This window comes from Oncorhynchus kisutch, unplaced genomic scaffold, assembly GCF_002021735.2.
Source record: "Oncorhynchus kisutch isolate 150728-3 unplaced genomic scaffold, Okis_V2 scaffold4077, whole genome shotgun sequence".
Lineage (NCBI taxonomy): Eukaryota > Metazoa > Chordata > Actinopteri > Salmoniformes > Salmonidae > Oncorhynchus > Oncorhynchus kisutch.
In genome coordinates this window covers 16143-39833 of record NW_022266022.1, presented here as the reverse complement: position 1 = coordinate 39833, position 23691 = coordinate 16143, and the positions used below count along the sequence as shown (strand labels likewise).

Below are 23691 nucleotides of genomic sequence, written 5' to 3'. Positions count from 1 at the left end.
CCTATAGCAACAATACACTGCAGCTTTGACATCAAGAAGAGAATGGGCTGATGGGTGGTGGTGCTACTCTATAGGTAAGGCTGTTCAATATGAATGTTCAATACACACAATAGGTTGATCAGTAGCCAGTTAGCTAGCTGTACAGTCCTATATGAATTTTCAATACACACAATAGGTTGGTTATGGAGGTGATGTACCACATTCAAAGTCCTGCAATAAGAGCTAAGATGCTAATATTTTTTGTAAACTATACATAGTTGTGTTCTGTGGTTGTCACTGAGTTGGCTGATATCCCATTTTATGGGGTCACTCCACAGTTAAGGCTGTACAGTGCCTATACAAAGTCTACACTTTGCTCCTTTCATATTGCTTTTGATCCTGACAAGCATACCCATAACATGATGCTGCCACCACAATACTTATTGTGTGGTTAATGTGTGGTCTATCTCCAGGTCATCAGACTGTTAAATAGTCACCTCTAGCCGGCCTCCGCCCAGTACCCTGCCCTGAACTTAGTCACTGTTACTAGCCGTCTACCACCCAGTACTCCACCCTGTATTCTAGTCAAGGCTCATCCTATATAACTACTACTGTACACACCTTTTATATTCATATACGGTCCATAATGTCTAGACACACCATCATATACATTTTAAATCAACTGTATATATTTATATTCCAGACTCTGACATTCCTCGTTCTACCATTTCAATATTTCTAAATCCTTAAAAGAAATTGTAGGGAAAATCAGTAGGTCACACAAATGACTATTTCTAAACAAAGATAATAGACAAGTAGAATGGGAGAGGTTTCTTATACCATCTATACTTACTCAGTGAAGAGACTCCAGGGATGGTGATGAAGGCTGTAGGAATGAAGATCAGACAGTGAAGAGACTCCAGGGACGGAGATGAAGGCTGTAGGAATGAAGATCAGACAGTGAAGAGACTCCAGGGACAATGATGAAGGCTGTAGGAATGAAGATCAGACAGTGAAGAGACTCCAGGGGCGGTGATGAAGACTGTAGGAATGAAGATCAGACAGCAATTCTGGTCCTGTGGTCAGGTGGGGGAGTGGTCGATCCAGCCAATGATTGTGAGGAAGCATGCAGGGAACAGGCTCCTTTCTACTACCATTCTGGGGTCTGGATACATGACAACAAAGACTACAACTGCTTCAAACAATGGGAGTGGCTACCATTGACCATCACACTTTCTTTCATAACCAGGAAGCCCATGTTGAGCCAGCAGTGTTCCCACTATGGAAGAGGGAGAAGGAAGCCGTCATCCAGTCTCTCAGAAAACCATGTTGAGCCATCAGTCTACTCACTATGGAAGAGGGAGCAGGAAGACATCATCCAGGGACAAGGACAAAGGTGCAGAACTGGTGTTAGTAGCTGATGACAGAAGTGACAGCCTGGACACAGCAAAGTTTGACGCGATCAGTGTTGTTGAGCAGAGAATCAACCAGATTGATTCACAGTCAGTGTTGTTGAGCAGAGAATCAACCAGATTGATTCACAGTCAGTGTTGTTGAGCAGAGAATCAACCAGAGTATCAACCAGATTGATTCACAGTCAGTGTTGTTGAGCAGAGAATCGAGCAGAGAATCAACCAGAGGATCAACCAGATTGATTCACAGTCAGTGTTGTTGAGCAGAGAATCAACCAGATTGATTCACAGTCAGTGTTGTTGAGCAGAGAATCAACCAGAGTATCAACCAGATTGATTCACAGTCAGTGTTGTTGAGCAGAGAATCGAGCAGAGAATCAACCAGAGAATCAACCAGATTGATTCACAGTCAGTGTTGTTGAGCAGAGAATCAACCAGATTGATTCACAGTCAGTGTTGTTGAGCAGAGAATCAACCAGATTGATTCACAGTCAGTGTTGTTGAGCAGAGAATCAACCAGATTGATTCACAGTCAGTGTTGTTGAGCAGAGAATCAACCAGATTGATTCACAGTCAGTGTTGTTGAGCAGAGAATCAACCAGAGAATCAACCAGATTGATTCACAGTCAGTGTTGTTGAGCAGAGAATCAACCAGAGAATCAACCAGGTTGTTGAAGTTATTCAGGTGAATAATACATTTGATTTGTTTTATTCTGTTTTATTCAATTAGAATAATTTACTCTGAATGAGAACAATCACATCTGTGAGCTTTATGCATTATAACATCGATTGACTAAATGATGACGTTGACAGATTTGTAGTAAAACCAGGGTTGGAGTCAATTCAGAAAGTAAACCAAATTCCCCATTTTCCTCATTGAAAACCATAGAAGAGAATTGGAATTTTCAGTTTACTTCCTGAATTTACTGGAATATTCTAAAATTTATTAAATTGGGAGGTTTTCCTCATGAATCTGCACAACAACACCCTATAATGACGAAGCAAAAACAGGATTTTAGAAATGTTTGCAAATGCATTTAAATATTAAAACTGAAATATCACATTTAAATAAGTATTCAGAACCTTAACTCAGTGCTTTGTTGAAGCACTTTTGGCAGTGATTACAGCCTCAAGCCGCCTTGGGTATGACACTACAATCTTGGCACCCCTGTATTTGTGGAGTTTCTCCCATTCTTCTCTGCAGATCCTCTCAAGATCTGTCAGGTTGGATGGAGAGCGTCACTGTGCAGCTATTTGCAGGATTTCTTCAGAGTTGTTCGATCGGGTTCAAATCCGGGCTCTGGCTGGGCCACTCAAGGACATTCAGAGACTTGTCCCAAAGCCACTTCTATGTTGTCTTCGCTGTGTGCTTAGGGTCGTTGTCCTGTTGGAACGTGAACCTGAGGTCCTGAGTGCTCTTGAGCAGGTTTTCATCAATTATCTCTCTGTACTTTGCTCCGTACATCTTTCCCTCGATCCTGACTAGTCTCCCAGTCCCTGCCGCTGAAAAATATCCCCAATAACACCATGATATTGCCATCACCACGATTCACCGTAAGGATGGTGCCAGGTTTCCTCCAGACCTGACGCTTGGCATTCAGGCCAAAGTGTTTAATCTTGGTTTCATCAGATCAGAGAATCTTGTTTCTCATGGTCTGAGAGTCCTTTAGGTGCCTTTTGGCAAACTCCAAACAGACTTTCATGTGCCTTTTACTGAGAAGTGGCTTCCGTCTGGCCACTCTACCAAAAAGGCCAAATTGGTGGAGTGCTGCAGAGATGGTTGTCCTTCTGGAAGGTTCTCCCATCTCCACAGAGGAACTCTTGAGCTCTGTCAGAGTGACCATCGGGTTCTCAGTAACGTCCCTGACCAAGGCCCTTCTCCCCCAATTGTTCAGTTTGGCTGGGCGGGCCAGCACTAGGAAGTCTTGGTGGTTCCAAACTTTCCATTTAAGAATGATGGCGGCCACTGTGTTCTTTAGAACCTTCAATGCTGCATATTTTCTTAACACTTATTTTTCTTATCTACGTTGTTGGTTAAGGGCTTGTCAGTAAGCATTTCACGTTAAGATCTACACCTGTTGTATTCAGCGCATGTGACAAATAATATTTGATTGTAACTAAATATGAAGTATGTCAGTTTCAATGTTACGGTCTTTGATTCAATTATATGTTTGAAACTCAAGCTGTGTGTGTTTATCTGCGTCATTCCTTGATCATTCCTTGTGGTCCTGTAGCTCAGTTGGTGGAGTATAGTGCTTGTTAAACCAGGGTAGTGGGTTTGATTCCTGGGACCACCCATATGTAAAGTGTTTGCACACATGACTGCAAATCCCTTTGGATAAACATGTATGCTAAATGGCAGATATATCCACTGATTATACCAAAAATTTGGAACAACTTCCTAATATGGAGTTGGACCCTCCCCTTTTCCCCTCAGAACAGCCTCAATTCATTGAGTTATGGACTCTTCAAGCTGTCGAAAGTGTTCCACAGGGATGCTGGCCCATGTTGACTCCAATGCTTCCCACAATTGTGTCAAGTTGGCTGGGTGTCCTTTGGGTGCAGTGGGGTCTCCTCAGAGGAGGAAGGGGAGAACCATCGTGCTCAGTTATTTTCTGAAAAATAAAAATGGCAAAATATTTAAAAGTGGTCCTTTTTAGATGAAACCATACTAAATATAATCACGTCACCAAATAATTTATTAAAACATACTATTTTGCATCCTCCTCTGGGTACATTGACTTCAATACAAAACCTAGGAGGATTATGGTTCTCAAGGCTTCCATAGACTTACACAGTTATTACGACAACTTCCGGAGGACATCCTCCAACCCATCAGAGCTCTTGCAGCATGAACTGACATGATGTCCAACCAATGAAAGGATCAGAGAATGTATCTAGTACTGAAAGCATAAGCTACAGCTAGCTAGCACTGCAGTGCATAACATGTGGTGAGTAGTTGACTAAAAGAGAGAAAAATACAATAGTTGAACAGTTTTGAACAAATTATTTCATTCCAAAATGAAGGAGAAGCGAGAGAGAGATATTTCGTCATTTATTTTCCACTTTCAGTTTCACTTACTTAGCTAGCAAATGCAGCTATCTAGTTTAGTCTACTCAAACACTTGGCTCAAACAAAGGGATGCTATGTTAACTAGCTGGCTATGACTATCCAACACAACACTGGAACTCTTCCAAGTCAAGGCAAGCTTTTGGTTTTACTAATTTATTGCCACTGGGACCCGCCAAGGTAAGTGCTAAACTGCTTACTGACTGTACACTGTAACGGTACTGCATGATTGTAGCAGGTTTACTAACGAGTTAGTTCTATTAGCTCTGTTGACTATGATGTTATTTTAGCTAATATGGTGACAACAATGTAAGCTGTGTGTAGCAGTTATGAAATGGTTTGGCTTGGAAAGGAAATATATGGAAATATAAGTATTTATTAATCATCTACATATTCATATTGAGCTTCTACGTCTGTGTACAGGAACGTATTATTTGGAAGAGAAAATATATCAGCTTATTGTTAAATAATTATGACGTTCTTTCCAATACAAAAAGTGTAGTAACTATTGTTTCCAAACTGCGTTACCCACTCCAGTCAGCAGATGGCGATGAGCGTCTTTCAGGTGACTCTTCTTGCGTGACGTATAATGGACTGGACGGACGCTTCTTCAGGAACAACAAGGCGCCAACTCTTTCAGCCACGTCGGTAGCTTGCTAGCCAACATAAAACTGAAAGTTTCACGTTTTAGACCATGTTAATGTACATTAGCTAATCTCAGTGTTTTAAACAAGTTTCGGTTGACGTATCAACTGGTTCAATTTGCAAACGTGTTAAAGATTGATACTGAGCCTAGCACGAGGCTAGTCGCTAATGCTAGCTAGCTAGCTAACATCCCTGACCATGAGCTCACTAAACTACTCCTCCCTTGCTAATGAAGAGGGGGTCGGCTGTATGGAGAAAGCATCTTTCAGAATGAAAAAGGAGGAAGAGGAGGCTGTTATAGTAAAGGAAGAGAAAGAACCGTTTAGAGAGGAAGAGGATGCTATCTCAATAAAGGTGGAGGAGGAAGACGTTTTGGGAGTGAAAGAGGAGGAGACAGAATATCAGATGAACACCAGAGAAAATATATCTGCTCATTGTTAAATTATTATGACGTTTTTTCCAATACAAAAAGTGGAGTAACTATTGTGTCCAAACTGCGTTACCCACTCCAGCCAGCAGATGGCGAGGAGCGTCTTTCGGGTGATTCTTCTTGTGTGACGTATAATGGACTGGACGGGACGCTTCTTCAGGAACAACAACGCGGCTACTCTTTCAACCACCTCGGTAGCTTGCTAGCCAACATAAAAGTGAAAGATTGACGCTTTAGACCATCTTAATGTACATTATCTAATCTCCGTGTTTTAAACACAGTTCTGTTGACGTATTAACTGGTTAACTGTAACCTAATTTGCAAACTTGTTAAAGCTGGATGCTGAGCCTAGCACTAGGCTAGTCGCTAATGCTAATTAGCTAGCTAACATCCCTGACCATGAGTTCGTTAAAGTACTCATCCCCTGCTATAGAAGAGGAGGTCTGCTGTTTGGAGAAAGAAGCTCTGGCAATGAACATTGAAGAAGAGGATGAGGTTACAGTGAAAGAAGAGAAAGAAGCTTTTAGAATGAAAAGGGAGGAAGAGAAGGCTGTTATAGTGAAGGAAGAAGATGCTGTTATAGTGAAAGAACATTTCAGAATGAAAAAGGAGGAAGAGGAGGCTGTTATAGTGAAGGAAGAAGATGCTGTTATAGTGAAAGAACATTTCAGAATGAAAAAGGAGGAAGAGGAGGCTGTTATAGTGAAAGAAGAGAAAGAACCGTTTATAGAGGAAGAGGATGCTATCTCAATAAAGGTGAAGAAGGAAGACATTTTGGGAGTGAAAGAGGAAGAGACAGAATATCAGATTAACACCAGTGAGTACTGTCTTCAACAGGGACACAAACTATGTCGTTGTTGAACTAATGTGTGGTTTTAAAGTGGCATTCTACTGAAGTTCTACACTTGAATATGTTGTTCAGTTCTATATAAATTGTTAAAAGGTCAATCTGCCATTGGTTCATATATTTGAGGGACTTTTCAATTCAATGTATTGAATTCTCCATGTGGTCTACATTAAAGTTCCCCTCATCTAGTATAACAGGCTTTTAAATTTCAATATTGAAGCATAATCTCTACTTAAAATATCAAAGGGACATATTCATGCCTCTTGTAAGACCCTATGATTTTATTAGACGGTTATAAGTTTACTACTCATTTTGATGTTCTCATTAACACAGGAGAGAGACATGACTATGGTGGATCCTCTGGGGAGCTTCAACAACATCCTGATGCTGACGAGGCAGAGAAGAGTCTCTCCAGATCAGAACACCAGATGGTACAGCTTGGTCTGGACTAGCAAACAGCTTTCTCTTGCTTGGGGGCTGGGTTTCTGTAAAGCACTTTATGACAACAGTGACATCAGCATCCATAATGATGTGCGTCTGTGTCCCCTCTTTATGGTTACCAGGACAACACTAGCCCTTCCTCCCTCCCGGAGTCCCTGTATCGTGCCTCTTCCGGTAGCACCTTACTGCTGGGTATGAAGAGGTTGTCTGTGCAGCTGGTGGACTGCAGGAAAACAACGGGGCTGAGTGGAACTGTGAGAGGAGGAGAAGAGAAGAAAGGATCAGATTTGACTCATCAAAGTAAGTGCTGTAGTTTAGTTGGAACAAATACAATAGATCTGCCCACTGGTATCTGTTACCAGGACAACCAGCAGAGTTCTGTTAGTTGACGGGAAGATAGACTGGTGGAAATGGATGTTATGAATATCATAACACTGAAAACGATTCTGCCAATGAAAAGAGAGAAACCAATTGACCATATAAAACCTTGATGAAAGTTAGCTTTAGAGAGAAAGTTTCAATGATCCAATGTAAGGTGCTTGTTTTACAAAAACTTTTCCTTAAAACATTATGGATGTTACATTGCCTGTCCCAGTCAACACCCCTATCTTTACAAGACTGTAGAACAGGCAAACTAAACTCAAGACTTTGGTAATTAATTAACTACTACTGGAGGAAAGCTGTGATCAGGCTGCCTACTCAAGCAAAAGCTTCAAACTGTAACCAGTGCCGGCAACCTTGTTCAGGTTATCAATCAACCTACCAGGGTAGTTACAAACAGTAGAGGAATGAAATCATCAACATGGTTTGATCATATCTTTACTAATGCTGCAGAAATGGGTTTTAAAGCAGTATCCAGATCCATCAGATGTAGTGATCACAATATAGTAGCCATGTCTAGGAAAACCACCGTTCCAAAGGCTGGGACTAATATTGTGTATAAGAGGTCATACATTTTTTTGTAGTGATTCCTATGTTATTGATGTAAATAATATTTGTTGGTCTGTGGTGTGTAATGATGAGCAACCAGAAATTGCCCTTGTAAAAACTGTTAAATCCATGTGAATTGATGAGTAATTAAAAAATGGTATGATAAAGAGGGAGGGAAAAGAGATGGCAAATAGGTCTGGCTGAATAACTGATTGGCAAACCTATTGCAAATTGAGGAATCATTTGACTAAACTGAAAAATATTTGACCAGATACAATGCTATTTTACAGTAAACAAATATAGACTTTTAGCTTATAGGGAAGTTCATTCAACAAGCACAGCACTTGCAAATGACTGATTGGCTGAGAGAAATTGATGATAAAAATATTGTTGGGGCTGTTTTGTTTGACTTCAGTGCGGCATTTGACATTATCGATCATAGTCTGTTGCTGACAAAAACAGCGACTGAAATGACTGCAATACTTAACATAGAGCTGCAGTTAGTTTCAGAATGGGTGTCAAGGAATAAGTTAGTCCTAAATATTTCTGATTACCTTAAAACCTCTTGGTATTAGGGGGCAGTATTTTCATTTTTGGAGAAAAAAACGTCCCCGTTTTAAACGGGATATTTTGACAGGAAAAGATGCTAGAATATGCATATAATTGACAGCTTTGGATAGAAAACACTCTAACGTTTCCAAAACTGACCACTTACGATATTAGAAAAACACCTTGAGGATTGATTCTAAACAACGTTTGCCATGTTTTTGTCGATATTATGGAGCTAATTTGGAATATTTTTTGGCGTTGTGACCGCAATTTCCGGGCGATTTCTCAGCCAAACGTGAAGAACAAACAGCTATTTCGCCTACAAAAATAATATTTTGGGAAAAAATGAACTTTGGCTGTCTACCTGGCTCGTGAGTGAAAACATTTGAATGTTCATCAAAGGTAAACGATTTAATTTGATTGCTTTTCTGATTTCCGTGACAAGTTTGCCTGCTGCTAGCAAGGCATAATGCTATGCTAGGCTATGATAAACTTACACAGATGCTTGTCTAGCGTTGGCTGTAAAGCATATTTTGAAAATCTGAGATGACAGGGTGATTAACAAAAGGCTAAGCTGTGTTCCAATATATTTCACTTGTGATTTTCATGAATAGGAAGATTTTCTAGGAAGATTTATGTCCGTTGCGTTATGCTAATTAGTGTCAGATGATGATAACGTTCACGGGCTGGGTGTCACTACAGGTTAAGTTACATGGCCTGCTATGCTAATTCTGTAGCGGTATTGTTAGAGGGGGCTAAAGAAATATTTTGTTGGTGCGCCAGGCAGGTATTAACCCTAGTTATTAAAGTTAGTTATTACCTATTATAACATTATTATTTTAAAATATTATTAAAACCGAAAGGATGAGAGTAGAATAGATAGAGTAGCGCTTCCAGACACATTCTAAACATGATGGAGTATTAAAGGAGGACTGTAGCATCTAATGATGAAACATTATGGAGTCTTAAAGGAGGACTGTAGCACCTAATGATGAAACATTATGGAGTCTTAAAGGAGGACTGTAGCATCTAATGATGAAACATTATGGAGTCTTAAAGGAGGACTGTAGCATCTAATGATGAAACATTATGGAGTCTTAAAGGAGGACTGTAGCATCTAATGATGAAACATTATGGAGTCTTAAGCTTTAATTTGTGGTATTGCACTTGTGAATGCATGAAAGTTATATATTTCTAATAAAATAAAAATATTTTGCACTCTTCAATTTCACCGGATGTTGTCTAAATGTTCCGCTAGCGGAATCCCTAGCCATAACAGGTGTTAGTGTGTTTGAACCAATCAGTTGTGTTGTGACAAGGTAGGGGTGGTATACAGAAGATAGCCCTATTGGGTAAAAGACGAAGTCCATATTATGTCAAGAACAGCTCAAATAAGCAAAGAAAACAACAGTCCATCATTACTTTAAGGACCACCACAATAATGGAAGATCCAGAGTTACTTCTGATGCATAAGTTCATTAGAGTTACCAGCCTTAGAAATTGCAGCCCAAATAAATGCTTCACAAAGTTCAAGTAACAGACACATCTCAACATCATCGGTTCAGAGGAGACTGCGTGAATCAGGCATTCATGGTCGAATTGCTGCAAGGAAACCACTACTAAAGGACACCAATAAGAAGAAGACTTGCTTGGGCCAAGAAACACGAGCAATGGACATTAGACCGGTGGATATCTGTCCTTGGGTCTGATCAGTCCAAATTTGAGATTTTTGGATCCGAACGTCATGTCTTTGTGAGACGAGGAGTAGATGAACAGATTATCTCCGCATGTGTGGTTCCCACCGTGAAGCATGGAGGAGGAGATGTGATGGGGTGCTTTGCTGTTAACAATGTCATTGATTTATTTATTCAAGTCACACTTAACCAGCATGGCTTCCACAGCATTCTACAGCTATATGCCATCCCATCTGGTTTGGGCTTAGTCCCACTGTCATTTGTTTTTCAACAGGACAATGACCCAACATACCTCCAGGCTGTGTAAGAGCTATTTGACCAAGAAGGAGAGTGATGGACTGCTGCATCAGATGACCTGGCCTACACAATCCCCCGACCTCAACCAAATCAAGATGGTTTGGGATGAGTTGGATCGCAGAGGTGAAGGGAAAGCGGCCTACAAGTTCTCAGCATATGTGGGAGTGCCTAAAAGACTGTTGGAAAAGGATTCCAGGTGAAGCTGTTTGAGAGAAAGCAAGGGTGGCAACTTTTGAAGAATAAAATATATATTTTGATTTAACACTTGTGATTACTACATGATTCCATGTGTTTTTTAATCATTTTGATGTCTTCTCTATTATTCTACTATGTAGAAAATAGTCAAAATAAAGAAAAACCCTTGAATGAGAAGGTGAGTCCAACCTTTTGACTGGTACTGTACATTAAATTCCCTGACAACAGCTCCAGTGGACATTCCTGCAGTCAGCATGCCAATTGCCCGCTCCCTCAGAGACCTGTGGCATTGTTGTGTGAACAAACTGCACATTTTCGAGTTGCCTTTTATTATCCCCAGTACATGGTGCACCTGTGTAATAACCAAGCTGTTCAATCAGCTTCTTGATATGCCACACTGTCAGGTGGATGGATTATCTTGGCAAAGAATAAATGTTGACTAACAGTGATGCTCATGAAACATACAACACTTTAAATGTTGCGTTTATATTTTAGTTTTTTGTTGTTACTATCAGTTTTAGGAACATTTACCCAAAATATGACATCAGCGATAATCAAAATGTTGAAAATCTGTGAATGTCTAAATAAGAAATTGGTCCAATTAAACAGCAATGTGTTGAACCCTTTCAACAACGGGGAGATGTTACTGATTTGTATCTTCGACGTGAAAAACAAGTTTTGGACTTCCACACAAAATTACTTCTTTAGTTATTTTATGTTTAAGGAAGTGTGTAGGTCACATTCTGTATCATACAGCTATGAATGTTATATATTTAGAACCACCTGTTCAATTGGAATCCAGCTACGTCTGCGTCTTCAGTGTCCTAGAACTGTCCAGGTTTTTGTGTTCTGACTTGTAAAACAGGATGAATAAAATAAGTAATGTAAACATATCAGTAATTACCAGGAAGCACTACATTTGTTTTAAAATCACACTAAGATTGTTAAAACTGGCCTCGGGTTATTGAGAGATCTGATTTAGGATTTACCCTCGTAGCAAGGTTGTTTTATCATGTGGTTTCATTCGGGTCTCTATTTAAAAATAAAACTGTCTTTGGCAGGAGAAAGGCCAGACTCGGAGGTACCAGAGCCAGGGACGTCCAAACTAGCAAGACGACACCACTGCTCCCACTGTGGAAAGAGTTGTAACCGGTTATGGGACCTGAAACAACATGAGAAAATGCACACAGGGGACAAGCCTTACCACTGCTCCCAATGTGGAAAGTGTTTCAACCATTCATGGGAGCTGAAACGGCACGAGAGAATACACACGGGAGAGAAGCCTTACCACTGCTCCCAATGTGGAAAGTGTTTCAACCAGTCGGGGGAGCTGAAACTACACGAGAGAATACACACAGGAGAGAAGCCGTACCACTGCTCCCAATGTGGAAAGTGTTTCAACCGGTCGGGGGAGCTGAAACGGCATAAGAGAATACACACGGGAGAGAAGCCTTACCACTGCTCCCAATGTGGACAGTGTTTCAACCAGTCGGGGAAGCTGAAACAACACGAGAGAATACACACGGGAGAGAAGCCTTATCACTGCTCCCAATGTGGAAAGTGTTTCAACCAGTCGGGGGAGCTGAAACGGCATGAGAGAATACACACGGGAGAGAAGCCTTACCACTGCTCCCAATGTGGAAAGTGTTTCAACCAGTCGGGGCAGCTGAAACAACACGAGAGAATACACACGGGAGAGAAGCCTTACCACTGCTCCCAATGTGGAAAGTGTTTCATCCATTCGGGGGACCTGAAACGGCATGAGAGAATACACAAGGGAGAGAAGCCTTACCACTGCTCCCAATGTGGGAAGTGTTTCAACCAGTCGGGGCAGCTGAAACAACACGAGAGAATACACACGGGAGAGAAGCCTTACCACTGCTCCCAGTGTGGAAAGTGTTTCAACCAGTCGGGGGAGCTGAAACGGCATGAGAGAATACACACAGGGCAGAAGCCTTACCACTCCTCCCAGGGTGCAAACCATTTGCCCATTTAGGAAGCCTGAAAGAACACATTAGACTGCACACAGAGGAGAAGGCTTAGAAAAGCTCAGACTGTGGGAAAACGTATTACTCATAACAGTCATTAAAACATCATTAGAGAATCCACACAGGAGAGAGAAATTACTTCTCTTAGCGTGTATGTTGATATTTCACATCACATTGACTTAAAATTCATCAGAGAACATACACAGTGCTCCCGTTGTCTTATATTGTTGACTGACAATGTGTTTACCTGTCTTTACCAGATGAAATTAAATGGTACAGGGTATACTCAAACATATATTTGTTTGTTTTTATTAGAAAACATGAATTGAATATGGAGTATGTCAGTTTGAATATAAAGGAGATCAGGTTCCTTCTTTTAAACTGTCCTTTTTTTAAAACTCTTTGTGTGTTTATCTGGGTGTGTCATTCCTCCAGCACTACAGATAATCAAGTGATATTTGGATGTGATGCATTAGTTCCATTGTTGACATCTACATTGTAGCCCACTGATGATTTAATGAAATGAAAATGTTCAGACTCTGTAATGGAAAATGTTAATTGTTTGTGTGTCCACATAACTGAGTATGTGACTAACCTTGTGAAACTGTCCTAGTGGGAGGACCACACAACATGTCATGTGACTCCAAGTTATTAACTAAGATGTGGTTGTTATCATTAAGGAGTTTCCACAGCCATTTCTCGCTTAGACATTTTTACTGACACAAATATACAAACAAATTGTCAAACGGAGTAACAAATAGTCTGTCGGCATTTATAAAAGTGTACAGGCATATCCTGTTTCCGTCAGCCCGGTCATTACTTTTGAAATGGTTGGATCAATATCCACCTTCATGATATGGATGAAGCCTGATTTGGAATGTCTGGAGTAGTTCTATATGATGTCATAATTCACCCCTCTGATAATCAAGTGATATTTGGAATGTCTGAGTAGTTCTATATGATGTCATAATACACCCCTCTGATAGTGATACATTTGCTCCATTGTTTCCATGTCAGTTGGTTTCCCACTCTGATGATTTATATCTGACAGAGGGGCTTTAAATGAATAGTATGGTGACATCTTAGTGTGTCTTGAAATAGGATTATTAATCATAAACTCCTATAGCAACAATACACTGCAGCTTTGACATCAAGAAGAGAATGGGCTGATGGGTGGTGGTGCTACTCTATAGGTAAGGCTGTCCAATATGAATGTTCAATACACACAATAGGTTGACTGGGGAGGTGATGTACCACAGTCAAAGTCCTGCAATAAGAGCTAAGATGCTAATATTTGTGGTTAGGTTGATCAGTAGCCAGTTATTCTCAAACCAGTTACGAAAAAAATAGTATATCTTAGTTGTTCCATAGAAAGTATCTGTGAGGTGAAAACTGTGTTTATACGCTAACATCCAAGCTAAAATCGCCTGCTTATGGAATTTAGCTAATTTTACTAGGATTTTATCAACATCAAAATTACATCAAAGCAAAAATTCTAAACCACTAACAGAGTCAAATAATACTAAGGGCAAGACATTCCAAATACTGTTCTGGTTCTTAATATTCTTCAGAATCCAATTTATTTAAAAGTATTATTTAGCGCTAAGTAGCGTTTCAATTGGTGACGTCACTTGCTCTGACACCTCGAAGTAGTGGTTTTGTGGAGCGATGGGTAACGATGTTTCGTTGGTGACTGATGTTGATGCGTGCAGAGGGTCTCTGGTTCGCGCCCGGGTATGGGCGAGGGGACAAATTTAAGTTATACATACTGTTACACAGTATCAATGTAACACATTTGCTAATTTAACAAGCAAATTACGTTTAAATGAACCAGTAGATAGCGTTTTGAACATAATTCTGTTTACCTAAGAGTAAAATACACAAGATTGGTCTAAAGAGCTTCAATGTTTTGGTTTTAGGTTTGCTCGCAAAGCACAACGTGTTTCAATCAGAAGCCTTTTGTCGCTGTTGAAGAAGTCCTCCTGTCACGTCCACTAGATTATACGTCACGCAAGAAGCATCACCTGGAAAACTCATATCGCCATCTGCTGACTAGAGGGGGTAACGCAGTTTGGAAAAATATGATTTACAATGTTCAGTCTGGCAAACAATGTCATAAGAAGTCATTACATTTTTGTTCTGACTTGCGCTGCAAACTGTGGGACCTTATATAGACAGGTGTGTGTCTTTCCAAATCATGTCCAATCAATTTAATTTACCACAGGTGGACTCCAATCAAGTTGTAGAAACATCTCAAGGATGATCAATGGAAACAAGATGCACCTGAGCTCAATTTCGATTCTCATAGCAAAGGGTCTGAATACTTATGTAAATAAGTTATTTCTGTTTAAAAATACATATACATTTGTAATACTTTCTAAAGGCACTATATGTATAAACATATATTTTCCTTTGTTTTCCACTAACCCTATCACCCCTTCCCTAATTGGAGGAAACTAATGAACAACAACTTTCACCCTATCATACATTTGTAATAACTTCTAAAAAAAAACGGAATACTTTCCAAAGGCACTGTAAAGGCACTGTATGTGTATGGCCTTTCTAGGGAGTTTTTCCACCGTGCTTCTACACCTGCATTGCTTGCTGTTTGGGGTTTTAGGCTGGGTTTCTGTACAGCACTTTGAGATATCAGCTGATGTACGAAGGGCTATATAAATACATTTGATTTGATTTGATGTGATAAAGATATATTTTCCTTTGTTTTCCAGTAACCCTACCACCCCTTCCCTGATTGTAGGAAAATAATGCACAACAACTATTTGGCTTCTAAGTCCAGCTTATACATACTATGTACATTTTACAGACACAGTGTATTATACAATAGTTATATTTAGTTTGTTTTTAATCCTATCCTTCAGTTACCCTAAACCTCTCCCATCTATCTCTGAAGACCATCCAGTCCTATCCTTCAGTTACCCTAAACCTCTCCCATCTATCTCTGAAGACCATCCAGTCCTATTATTCAGTTACCCTAAACCTCTCCCATCTATCTCTGAAGACCATCCAGTCCTATCCTTCAGTTGCCCTAAACCTCTCCCATCTATCTCTGAAGACCATCCAGTCCTATTCTTCAGTTACCCTAAACCTCTCCCATCTATCTCTGAAGACCATCCAGTCCTATCCTTCAGTTACCCTAAACCTCTCCCATCTATCTCTGAAGACCATTCAGTCCTATCCTTCAGTTACCCTAAACCTCTCCCATCTATCTCTGAAGACCATCCAGTCCTATCCTTCAGTTACCCTAAACCTCTCCCATCTATCTCTGAAGACCATCCAGTCCTATTATTCAGTTACCCTAAACCTCTCCCATCTATCTCTGAAGACCATCCAGTCCTATCCTTCAGTTACCCTAAACCTCTCCCATCTATCTCTGAAGACCATCCAGTCCTATCCTTCAGTTACCCTAAACCTCTCCCATCTATCTCTGAAGACCATCCAGTCCTATCCTTCAGTTGCCCTAAACCTCTCCCATCTATCTCTGAAGACCATCCAGTCCTATTCTTCAGTTACCCTAAACCTCTCCCATCTATCTCTGAAGACCATCCAGTCCTATCCTTCAGTTACCCTAAACCTCTCCCATCTATCTCTGAAGACCATCCAGTCCTATCCTTCAGTTACCCTAAACCTCTCCCATCTATCTCTGAAGACCATCCAGTCCTATCCTTCAGTTACCCTAAACCTCTCCCATCTATCTCTGAAGACCACCCTGTTTGATTTCTATTTGCCATATATTTTTAAGTGTGCTGTTTCACAAAAGTTCTTGACCTTTATATTCTCATAGTTGCTGCAGATAGTAAATAAATAAAAAACATGTTTGCTAAAAGTATTATTATATTATTGATCAATCGTCTATGACTTTTCAAATCCCCCAGTAGTGCTGTCTGCAGAGTTAGCTCCAGGTAAATGTTGCCATTCCTTGACATGCGACCAAAAACAAGCTACATATGGACAGAACTAAAACAAATGATCTAATGATTCTGTCTCTTCACAGCTAAATCTGCAGTGGTTCATTGTATCCCCCATATATAGAACATTGTATTGGTTGCAAGAATTTTGTATAATAATTCAAATTGAAAAATTCCAGGTTTTGAATCTTGCGTCATTCATAATTTTCTTTAACCAATGTTGGTCTTTAATGCAGGACTGACAGACAAGTTTCTTACTTTTTCCCCTTTCCACCATTTTTGTGGTAATGCTGCAATTAGTTGGTTGTAATTTTGGGTAGTGCAGACATTTCCATATATTGTTGTTATGTGTGACAACTCCACCAGTCCTATTTATGATATAATTTACAAAGATTAAACCTTTTTATGTATTACATTTTACTTGGATTTTTTTAATCAATTAGCATATTTGAGGTTAACCACAATTTTTTTAACCTAATTCCATTTTCTCCTTTTCATTTTTCCAGGTTTCTGACATGTCCCTGATTTTCTGGTTAACAACAACATTGGATGTTCTAAGTTCACAACAATACTTAAACCACATCAGGAGACCACTTTTGAAGTCTGAGAAAAATCTAAGAAATTTTCATTTTTGTGTGTAGATACCCTTTAATTCAAGTGGCACCAGCAAGAGCCTTGCTTCGTAAGTGGTGTCTCTGTAGCACACATGTGATTGCAGAGTCTGCTGAACAAATCACAACTGGATTGATGCTAATAATCATGATATCATTCTGCCAGGGAGGCATAGACTACTTTGTAGTTAACATTTAATTGACAAGGTTTGTGGGAAAGCTTTTTCATCAACCAGAAGATGGTTGTCATTAGCATCATCGCTAACAGCTACACATAGTGGTAGACTGCACTCAGACAGGGGCATTTCCTGGCTGTTTAATCTTCAAAAAGTTGAAGGGAAATACAAATCACATAGGCAAATTTAACGACAATTTTCAGGCAGAGAGTTCAGAATAACTATAACAAAAAATGAATACAAATTATACCAGGGCACTTTAGAGACTGGAAGGGTAAAGGGGCATGTGCTCTACACACCTTGGTCCATTTAGCTCTGAATATGCCACCCTCTTCAACCTGTCACCTAATCCTGCCTAATGGGCAGGTCAGCCCTGGAGGAAAGTATTGGCTGTAAGAAGTAAGAGAACATAACATCTGGTTGTTTTTAAATGACTTCTTTTGACATTGCTTTATTTTTGTTCCGATCTGTGTTGCTCACTCCAGTCAGCAGATGGCGATGTGAGTTTTTCAGGTGATGCTTCTTGCGTGACGTATAATCTAGTGGACGGAACAGGAGGCTTCTTCAACAGAGACAAAGGGCTTCCGTTTCAACCAATGCGGTGGTTTGCTAGCGAACATAGATCCGGAGCATTTAAGCTCTTTAGACTAATCTTGTGTATATTATTCTTAGTGTTTAGAACACAATTCTGTTTACGCATCTACTTGTTAATTTAAACGTAGTTTGCTTCTTAAATTAGCGAATGTGTTAACTTGACACTGCACACGGCTAATCGCCCGGAGCATGAGGTCACGAAACTAGACGGAGAAAGATCTGGTGAAAGGAGAGGAAGAAGCTTTCAGAATGGAAGAGGAGGCTATCACATTGAAACAAGAGGATGATATTACAGGGAAAGAGGAAGATGGGAAAGAGGTTGTCAGAGTGGAAAATGAGGAGGTAGAAGCTTTCAGAATCAAAAATGATGAAGATCCCGTAACATTGAAGAAGGAGAATATAGTAAAAGAAGAGGAAGAAGCTTTCAGAATCAAAAAGGAAGAAGATGCCGTAACATTGAAGAAAGAGAATGTAGCGAAAGAAGAGGAAGAACCTTTTGGAGTAAAAGAGGAGGAAGATGTTTTAGGAGTGAAAAAGGAGGAGGAGTCAGAATATCCGATTTCCATCCGTGAGTACTGTCTTAAAAACAGGGGCACAAACGATGCAATTGCTGAACTAATGTGGTTTTAAATGGGGGATTCTACTGAAGTTCTACACTTGAATATGTTGTTCAGTACTGCCATTGGTACATATATATATTTTTTAAATGAGATGTATTTTATTCTCCATGTGGTCTATATTAAAGCTCACTTCATCTTGTATAACAGGATTCTACAATCCAATTCTGGTGCATCATTTCTACATAAAATATCAAAGGGATGTAAAAGCCACCCATTTCATGGAACGACCCTTTTACATTTGCATCACAAACAGAATTTTTTTTAAAGGCATAAATTTAGGCCCTTTATAGACATATTAATGGCTCTGGTAAGACCCTATGATCGCAATAGAAGATCATAGGTTGACTGTCTGTTTGATGTTGTCATTCACACAGGAGAGAGACATGACGATCCTGGATCCTCTGGGGAGCCTCAACAACATCCTGATGCTGACGAGGCAGAGAAGAGTCTCTCCAGATCAGAACACCAGATGGTACAGCTTGGTCTGGTCTAGCATACAGCTTGCTCTATCTGGGTCTGGGCTGTGTTTCTGTAAAGCAGTTTATGACAACAGTGACATCAGCATCCATAATGATATGTGTCCACTCTTTGTGGTTACTAGGACAACGCTAGCCCTTCCTCCCTCCCGGAGTCCCCGTGTCATGCCTCTTCCGGTAGCACCTTACTGCTGGGTATGAAGAGGTTGTCTGTGCTGCTGGTGGACTGCAGGAAAACAACGGGGCTGAGTGGAACTGTGAGAGGAGGAGAAGAGAAGAAAGGATCAGATTTGACACATCAAAGTAAGTGCTGTAGTTTAGTTTGAACAAATACAATAGATCTGCCCACTGGTATCTGTTACCAGGACAACCAGCAGAGTTCTGTTTGTTGACAGGAAGATAGACTGGTATATTTCCACCACAGTAGACAGTTCTGTTAATTGACATGTAAAACCTTGATGTAAGTTGTTTTAGAGAGAAACCAATAGACCATATAAAACCTTGATGAAAGTCAGCTTTAGAGGGAAAGTTTCAAGAGGATCTGATGTAAGGTGCATGTTTTACAAAAATCTTTTCCATAAAACATGATGGATGTTACATTGCCTGTCCCAGTCAACCCCCTTATCTTTACTAGACTGTAGAACAGGAACTTGTCGGCCCTGCATTAAGGACCAAATTGTGATAAATAGAAATGTTTACCAGTTCCATTTAAGGACCAAACAACTGACAGCTGTGCCAAATAAATTTCAAAATAGTTGGCAAGAGATTTTCATTGTACTGATTCCATGGCACATGGTTTATGAATTGACACGCAAAATGACGCCGGATTGAAAGCTCAGCACAGTTAAAATATATATGGCAAATATAAATCCCATATGGATGTTAAGAGACAGATGGGAGGGGTTGAATGGAGCTGAAGGGACTGGATGGTGTTAAGAGACAGATGGGAGGGGTTGAATGGAGCTGAAGGATGGGACTGGATGGTGTTTAGAGACAGATGGGAGTGGTTGAATGGAGCTGAAGGGACTGGATGGTGTTTAGAGACAGATGGGAGGGGTTGAATGGAGCTGAAGGGACTGGATGGTGTTTAGAGACAGATGGGAGGGGTTGAATGGAACTGAAGGGACTGGATGGTGTTAAGAGACAGATGGGAGGGGTTGAAGGGACTGGATGGTGTTTAGAGACAGATGGGTGGGGTTGAATGGAGCTGAAGGGACTGGATGGTGTTGAGACAGATGGGAGGGGTTGAATGGAGCTGAAAGGTGGGACTGGATGGTGTTTAGAGACAGATGGAAGGGGTTGAATGGAGCTGAAGGGACTGGATGGTGTTTAGAGACAGATGGGAGGGGTTGAATGGAGCTGAAAGGTGGGACTGGATGGTGTTTAGAGACAGATGGGTGGGGTTGAATGGAGCTGAAGGGTGGGACTGGATGGTGTTAAGAGATGGAAGGGGTTGAATGGAGCTGAAGGGTGGGACTGGATGGTGTTAAGAGATGGAAGGGGTTGAATGGAGCTGAAGGGTGGGACTGGATGGTGTTAAGAGATGGAAGGGGTTGAATGGAGCTGAAGGGTCTGGATGGTGTTTAGAGACAGATGGGAGGGGTTGAATGGAGCTGAAGGGTGGGACTGGATGGTGTTTAGAGACAGATGGGAGGGGTTGAATGGAGCTGAAGGGACTGGATGGTGTTTAGAGACAGATGGGAGGGGTTGAATGGAGCTGAAGGGTGGGACTGGATGGTGTTTAGAGACAGATGGGAGGGGTTGAATGGAGCTGAAGGGACTGGATGGTGTTTAGATACAGATGGGAGGGGTTGAATGGAGCTGAAGGGACTGGATGGTGTTTAGAGACAGATGGGAGGGGTTTAATGGAGCTGAAGGGTGGGACTGGATGGTGTTAAGAGATGGGAGGGGTTGAATGGAGCTGAAGGGGCTGGATGGTGTTAAGAGATGGAAGGGGTTGAATGGAGCTGAAGGGTGGGACTGGATGGTGTTAAGAGATGGAAGGGGTTGAATGGAGTTGAAGGGTGGGACTGGATGGTGTTAAGAGATGGAAGGGGTTGAATGGAGCTGAAGGGTGGGACTGGATGGTGTTTAGAGACAGATGGGAGGGGTTGAATGGAGCTGAAGGGACTGGATGGTGTTTAGAGACAGATGGGAGGGGTTGAATGGAGCTGAAGTGGGACTGGATGGTGTTTAGAGACAGATGGGAGGGGTTGAATGGAACTGAAGGGACTGGATGGTGTTTAGAGACAGATGGGAGGGGTTTAATGGAGCTGAAGGTGGGACTGGATGGTGTTAAGACGATGGGAGGGGTTGAATGGAGCTGAAGGGACTGGATGGTGTTAGAGACGATGGAAGGGGTTGAATGGAGCTGAAGGTGGACTGGATGGTGTTAAGAGATGGAAGGGGTTGAATGGAGCTGAAGGGTGGGACTGGATGGTGTTAAGAGATGGAAGGGGTTGAATGGAGCTGGATGGTGTTTAGAGACAGATGGGAGGGGTTGAATGGAGCTGAAGGGACTGGATGGTGTTTAGAGACAGATGGGAGGGGTTGAATGGAGCTGAAGGGTGGGACTGGATGGCGTTTAGAGACAGATGGGAGGGGTTGAATGGAGCTGAAGGGTGGGACTGGATGGTGTTTAGAGACAGATGGGAGGGGTTGAATGGAGCTGAAGGGACTGGATGGTGTTTAGATACAGATGGGAGGGGTTGAATGGAGCTGAAGTGTGGGACTGGATGGTGTTTAGAGACAGATGGGAGGGGTTGAATGGAGCTGAAGGGTGGGACTGGATGGTGTTTAGAGACAGATGGGAGGGGTTGAATGGAGCTGAAGGGACCGGATGGTGTTTAGAGACAGATGGGAGGGGTTGAATGGAGCTGAAGGGACTGGATGGTGTTTAGAGACAGATGGGAGGGGTTGAATGGAGCTGAAGGGACTGGATGGTGTTTAGAGACAGATGGGAGGGGTTGAATGGAGCTGAAGGGACTGGATGGTGTTTAGAGACAGATGGGAGGGGTTTAATTGAGCTGAAGGGTGGGACTGGATGGTGTTAAGAGATGGGAGGGGTTGAATGGAGCTGAAGGGGCTGGATGGTGTTAAGAGATGGAAGGGGTTGAATGGAGCTGAAGGGTGGGACTGGATGGTGTTTAGAGACAGATGGGAGGGGTTGAATGGAGCTGAAGGGACTGGATGGTGTTTAGAGACAGATGGGAGGGGTTGAATGGAGCTGAAGGGACTGGATGGTGTTTAGAGACAGATGGGAGGGGTTGAATGGAGCTGAAGGGACTGGATGGTGTTTAGAGACAGATGGGAGGGGTTTAATTGAGCTGAAGGGTGGGACTGGATGGTGTTAAGAGATGGGAGGGGTTGAATGGAGCTGAAGGGGCTGGATGGTGTTAAGAGACAGATGGAAGGGGTTGAATGGAGCTGAAGGGTGGGACTGGATGGTGTTAAGAGATGGAAGGGGTTGAATGGAGCTGAAGGGTGGGACTGGATGGTGTTTAGAGACAGATGGGAGGGGTTGAATGGAGCTGAAGGGACTGGATGGTGTTAAGAGACAGATGGAAGGGGTTGAATGGAGCTGAAGGGTGGGACTGGATGGTGTTTAGAGACAGATAGGAGGGGTTGAATGGAGCTGAAGGGACTGGATGGTGTTAAGAGACAGATGGGAGGGGTTGAATGGAGCTGAAGGGACTGGATGGTGTTTAGAGACAGATGGGCGGGGTTGAATGGAGCTGAAGGGACTGGATGGTGTTTAGAGACAGATGGGAGGGGTTGAATGGAGCTGAAGGGACTGGATGGTGTTTAGAGACAGATGGGAGGGGTTGAATGGAGCTGAAGGGTGGGACAGGATGGTGTTTAGAGACAGATGGAAGGGGTTGAATGGAGCTGAAGGGTGGGACTGGATGGTGTTAAGAGATGGAAGGGGTTGAATGGAGCTGAAGGGTGGGACTGGATGGTGTTTAGAGACAGATAGGAGGGGTTGAATGGAGCTGAAGGGACTGGATGGTGTTTAGAGACAGATGGGCGGGGTTGAATGGAGCTGAAGGGGCTGGATGGTGTTAAGAGATGGAAGGGGTTGAATGGAGCTGAAGGGTGGGACTGGATGGTGTTAAGAGATGGAAGGGGTTGAATGGAGCTGAAGGGTGGGACTGGATGGTGTTAAGAGATGGAAGGGGTTGAATGGAGCTGAAGGGTGGGACTGGATGGTGTTTAGAGACAGATGGGAGGGGTTGAATGGAGCTGAAGGGACTGGATGGTGTTAGGAGATGGGAGGGGTTGAATGGAGCTGAAGGGTGGGACTGGATGGTGTTTAGAGACAGATAGGAGGGGTTGAATGGAGCTGAAGGGACTGGATGGTGTTTAGAGACAGATGAGAGGGGTTGAATGGAGCTGAAGGGACTGGATGGTGTTTAGAGACAGATGGGAGGGGTTGAATGGAGCTGAAGGGTGGGACAGGATGGTGTTTAGAGACAGATGGGAGGGGTTGAATGGAGCTGAAGGGACTGGATGGTGTTAGGAGATGGGAGGGGTTGAATGGAGCTGAAGGGTGGGACTGGATGGTGTTTAGAGACAGATAGGAGGGGTTGAATGGAGCTGAAGGGACTGGATGGTGTTAAGAGACAGATGGAAGGGGTTGAATGGAGCTGAAGGGTGGGACTGGATGGTGTTAAGAGATGGAAGGGGTTGAATGGAGCTGAAGGGTGGGACTGGATGGTGTTTAGAGACAGATGGGCGGGGTTGAATGGAGCTGAAGGGTGGGACTGGATGGTGTTTAGAGACAGATGGGAGGGGTTGAATGGAGCTGAAGG

The 23691-nt window shown here is 42.1% G+C and overlaps 2 protein-coding genes across 3 annotated transcripts in view; both read left to right on the top strand.

Annotated features, from left to right (window-relative positions):
• The window catches only part of LOC116373858 (gastrula zinc finger protein XlCGF17.1-like), a 39989-nt gene extending 27221 nt beyond the window's left edge, over window positions 1-12768 (top strand). The window contains exon 3 of one of the 2 annotated variants that reach the window (XM_031822152.1): window positions 11551-12768. In XM_031822152.1, coding sequence (XP_031678012.1) covers window positions 11551-12485 — 935 coding nt within the window. In that variant the 3' untranslated portion in view covers window positions 12486-12768. The remainder of the gene's footprint in view (window positions 1-11550) is intronic. The other variant, XM_031822151.1, reaches the window with a different exon arrangement.
• Window positions 12769-17514: 4746 nt separating this feature from the next.
• On the top strand, window positions 17515-19037 carry LOC116373861 (vicilin-like seed storage protein At2g18540). The gene is made up of 2 exons (XM_031822155.1): window positions 17515-18352; window positions 18779-19037. The coding sequence occupies exons 1-2, from the start codon at window positions 18034-18036 to the stop codon at window positions 18895-18897; spliced, it is 438 nt and encodes a 145-aa protein (XP_031678015.1). The 5' UTR covers window positions 17515-18033; the 3' UTR covers window positions 18898-19037.
• Window positions 19038-23691: the final 4654 nt, after the last annotated feature.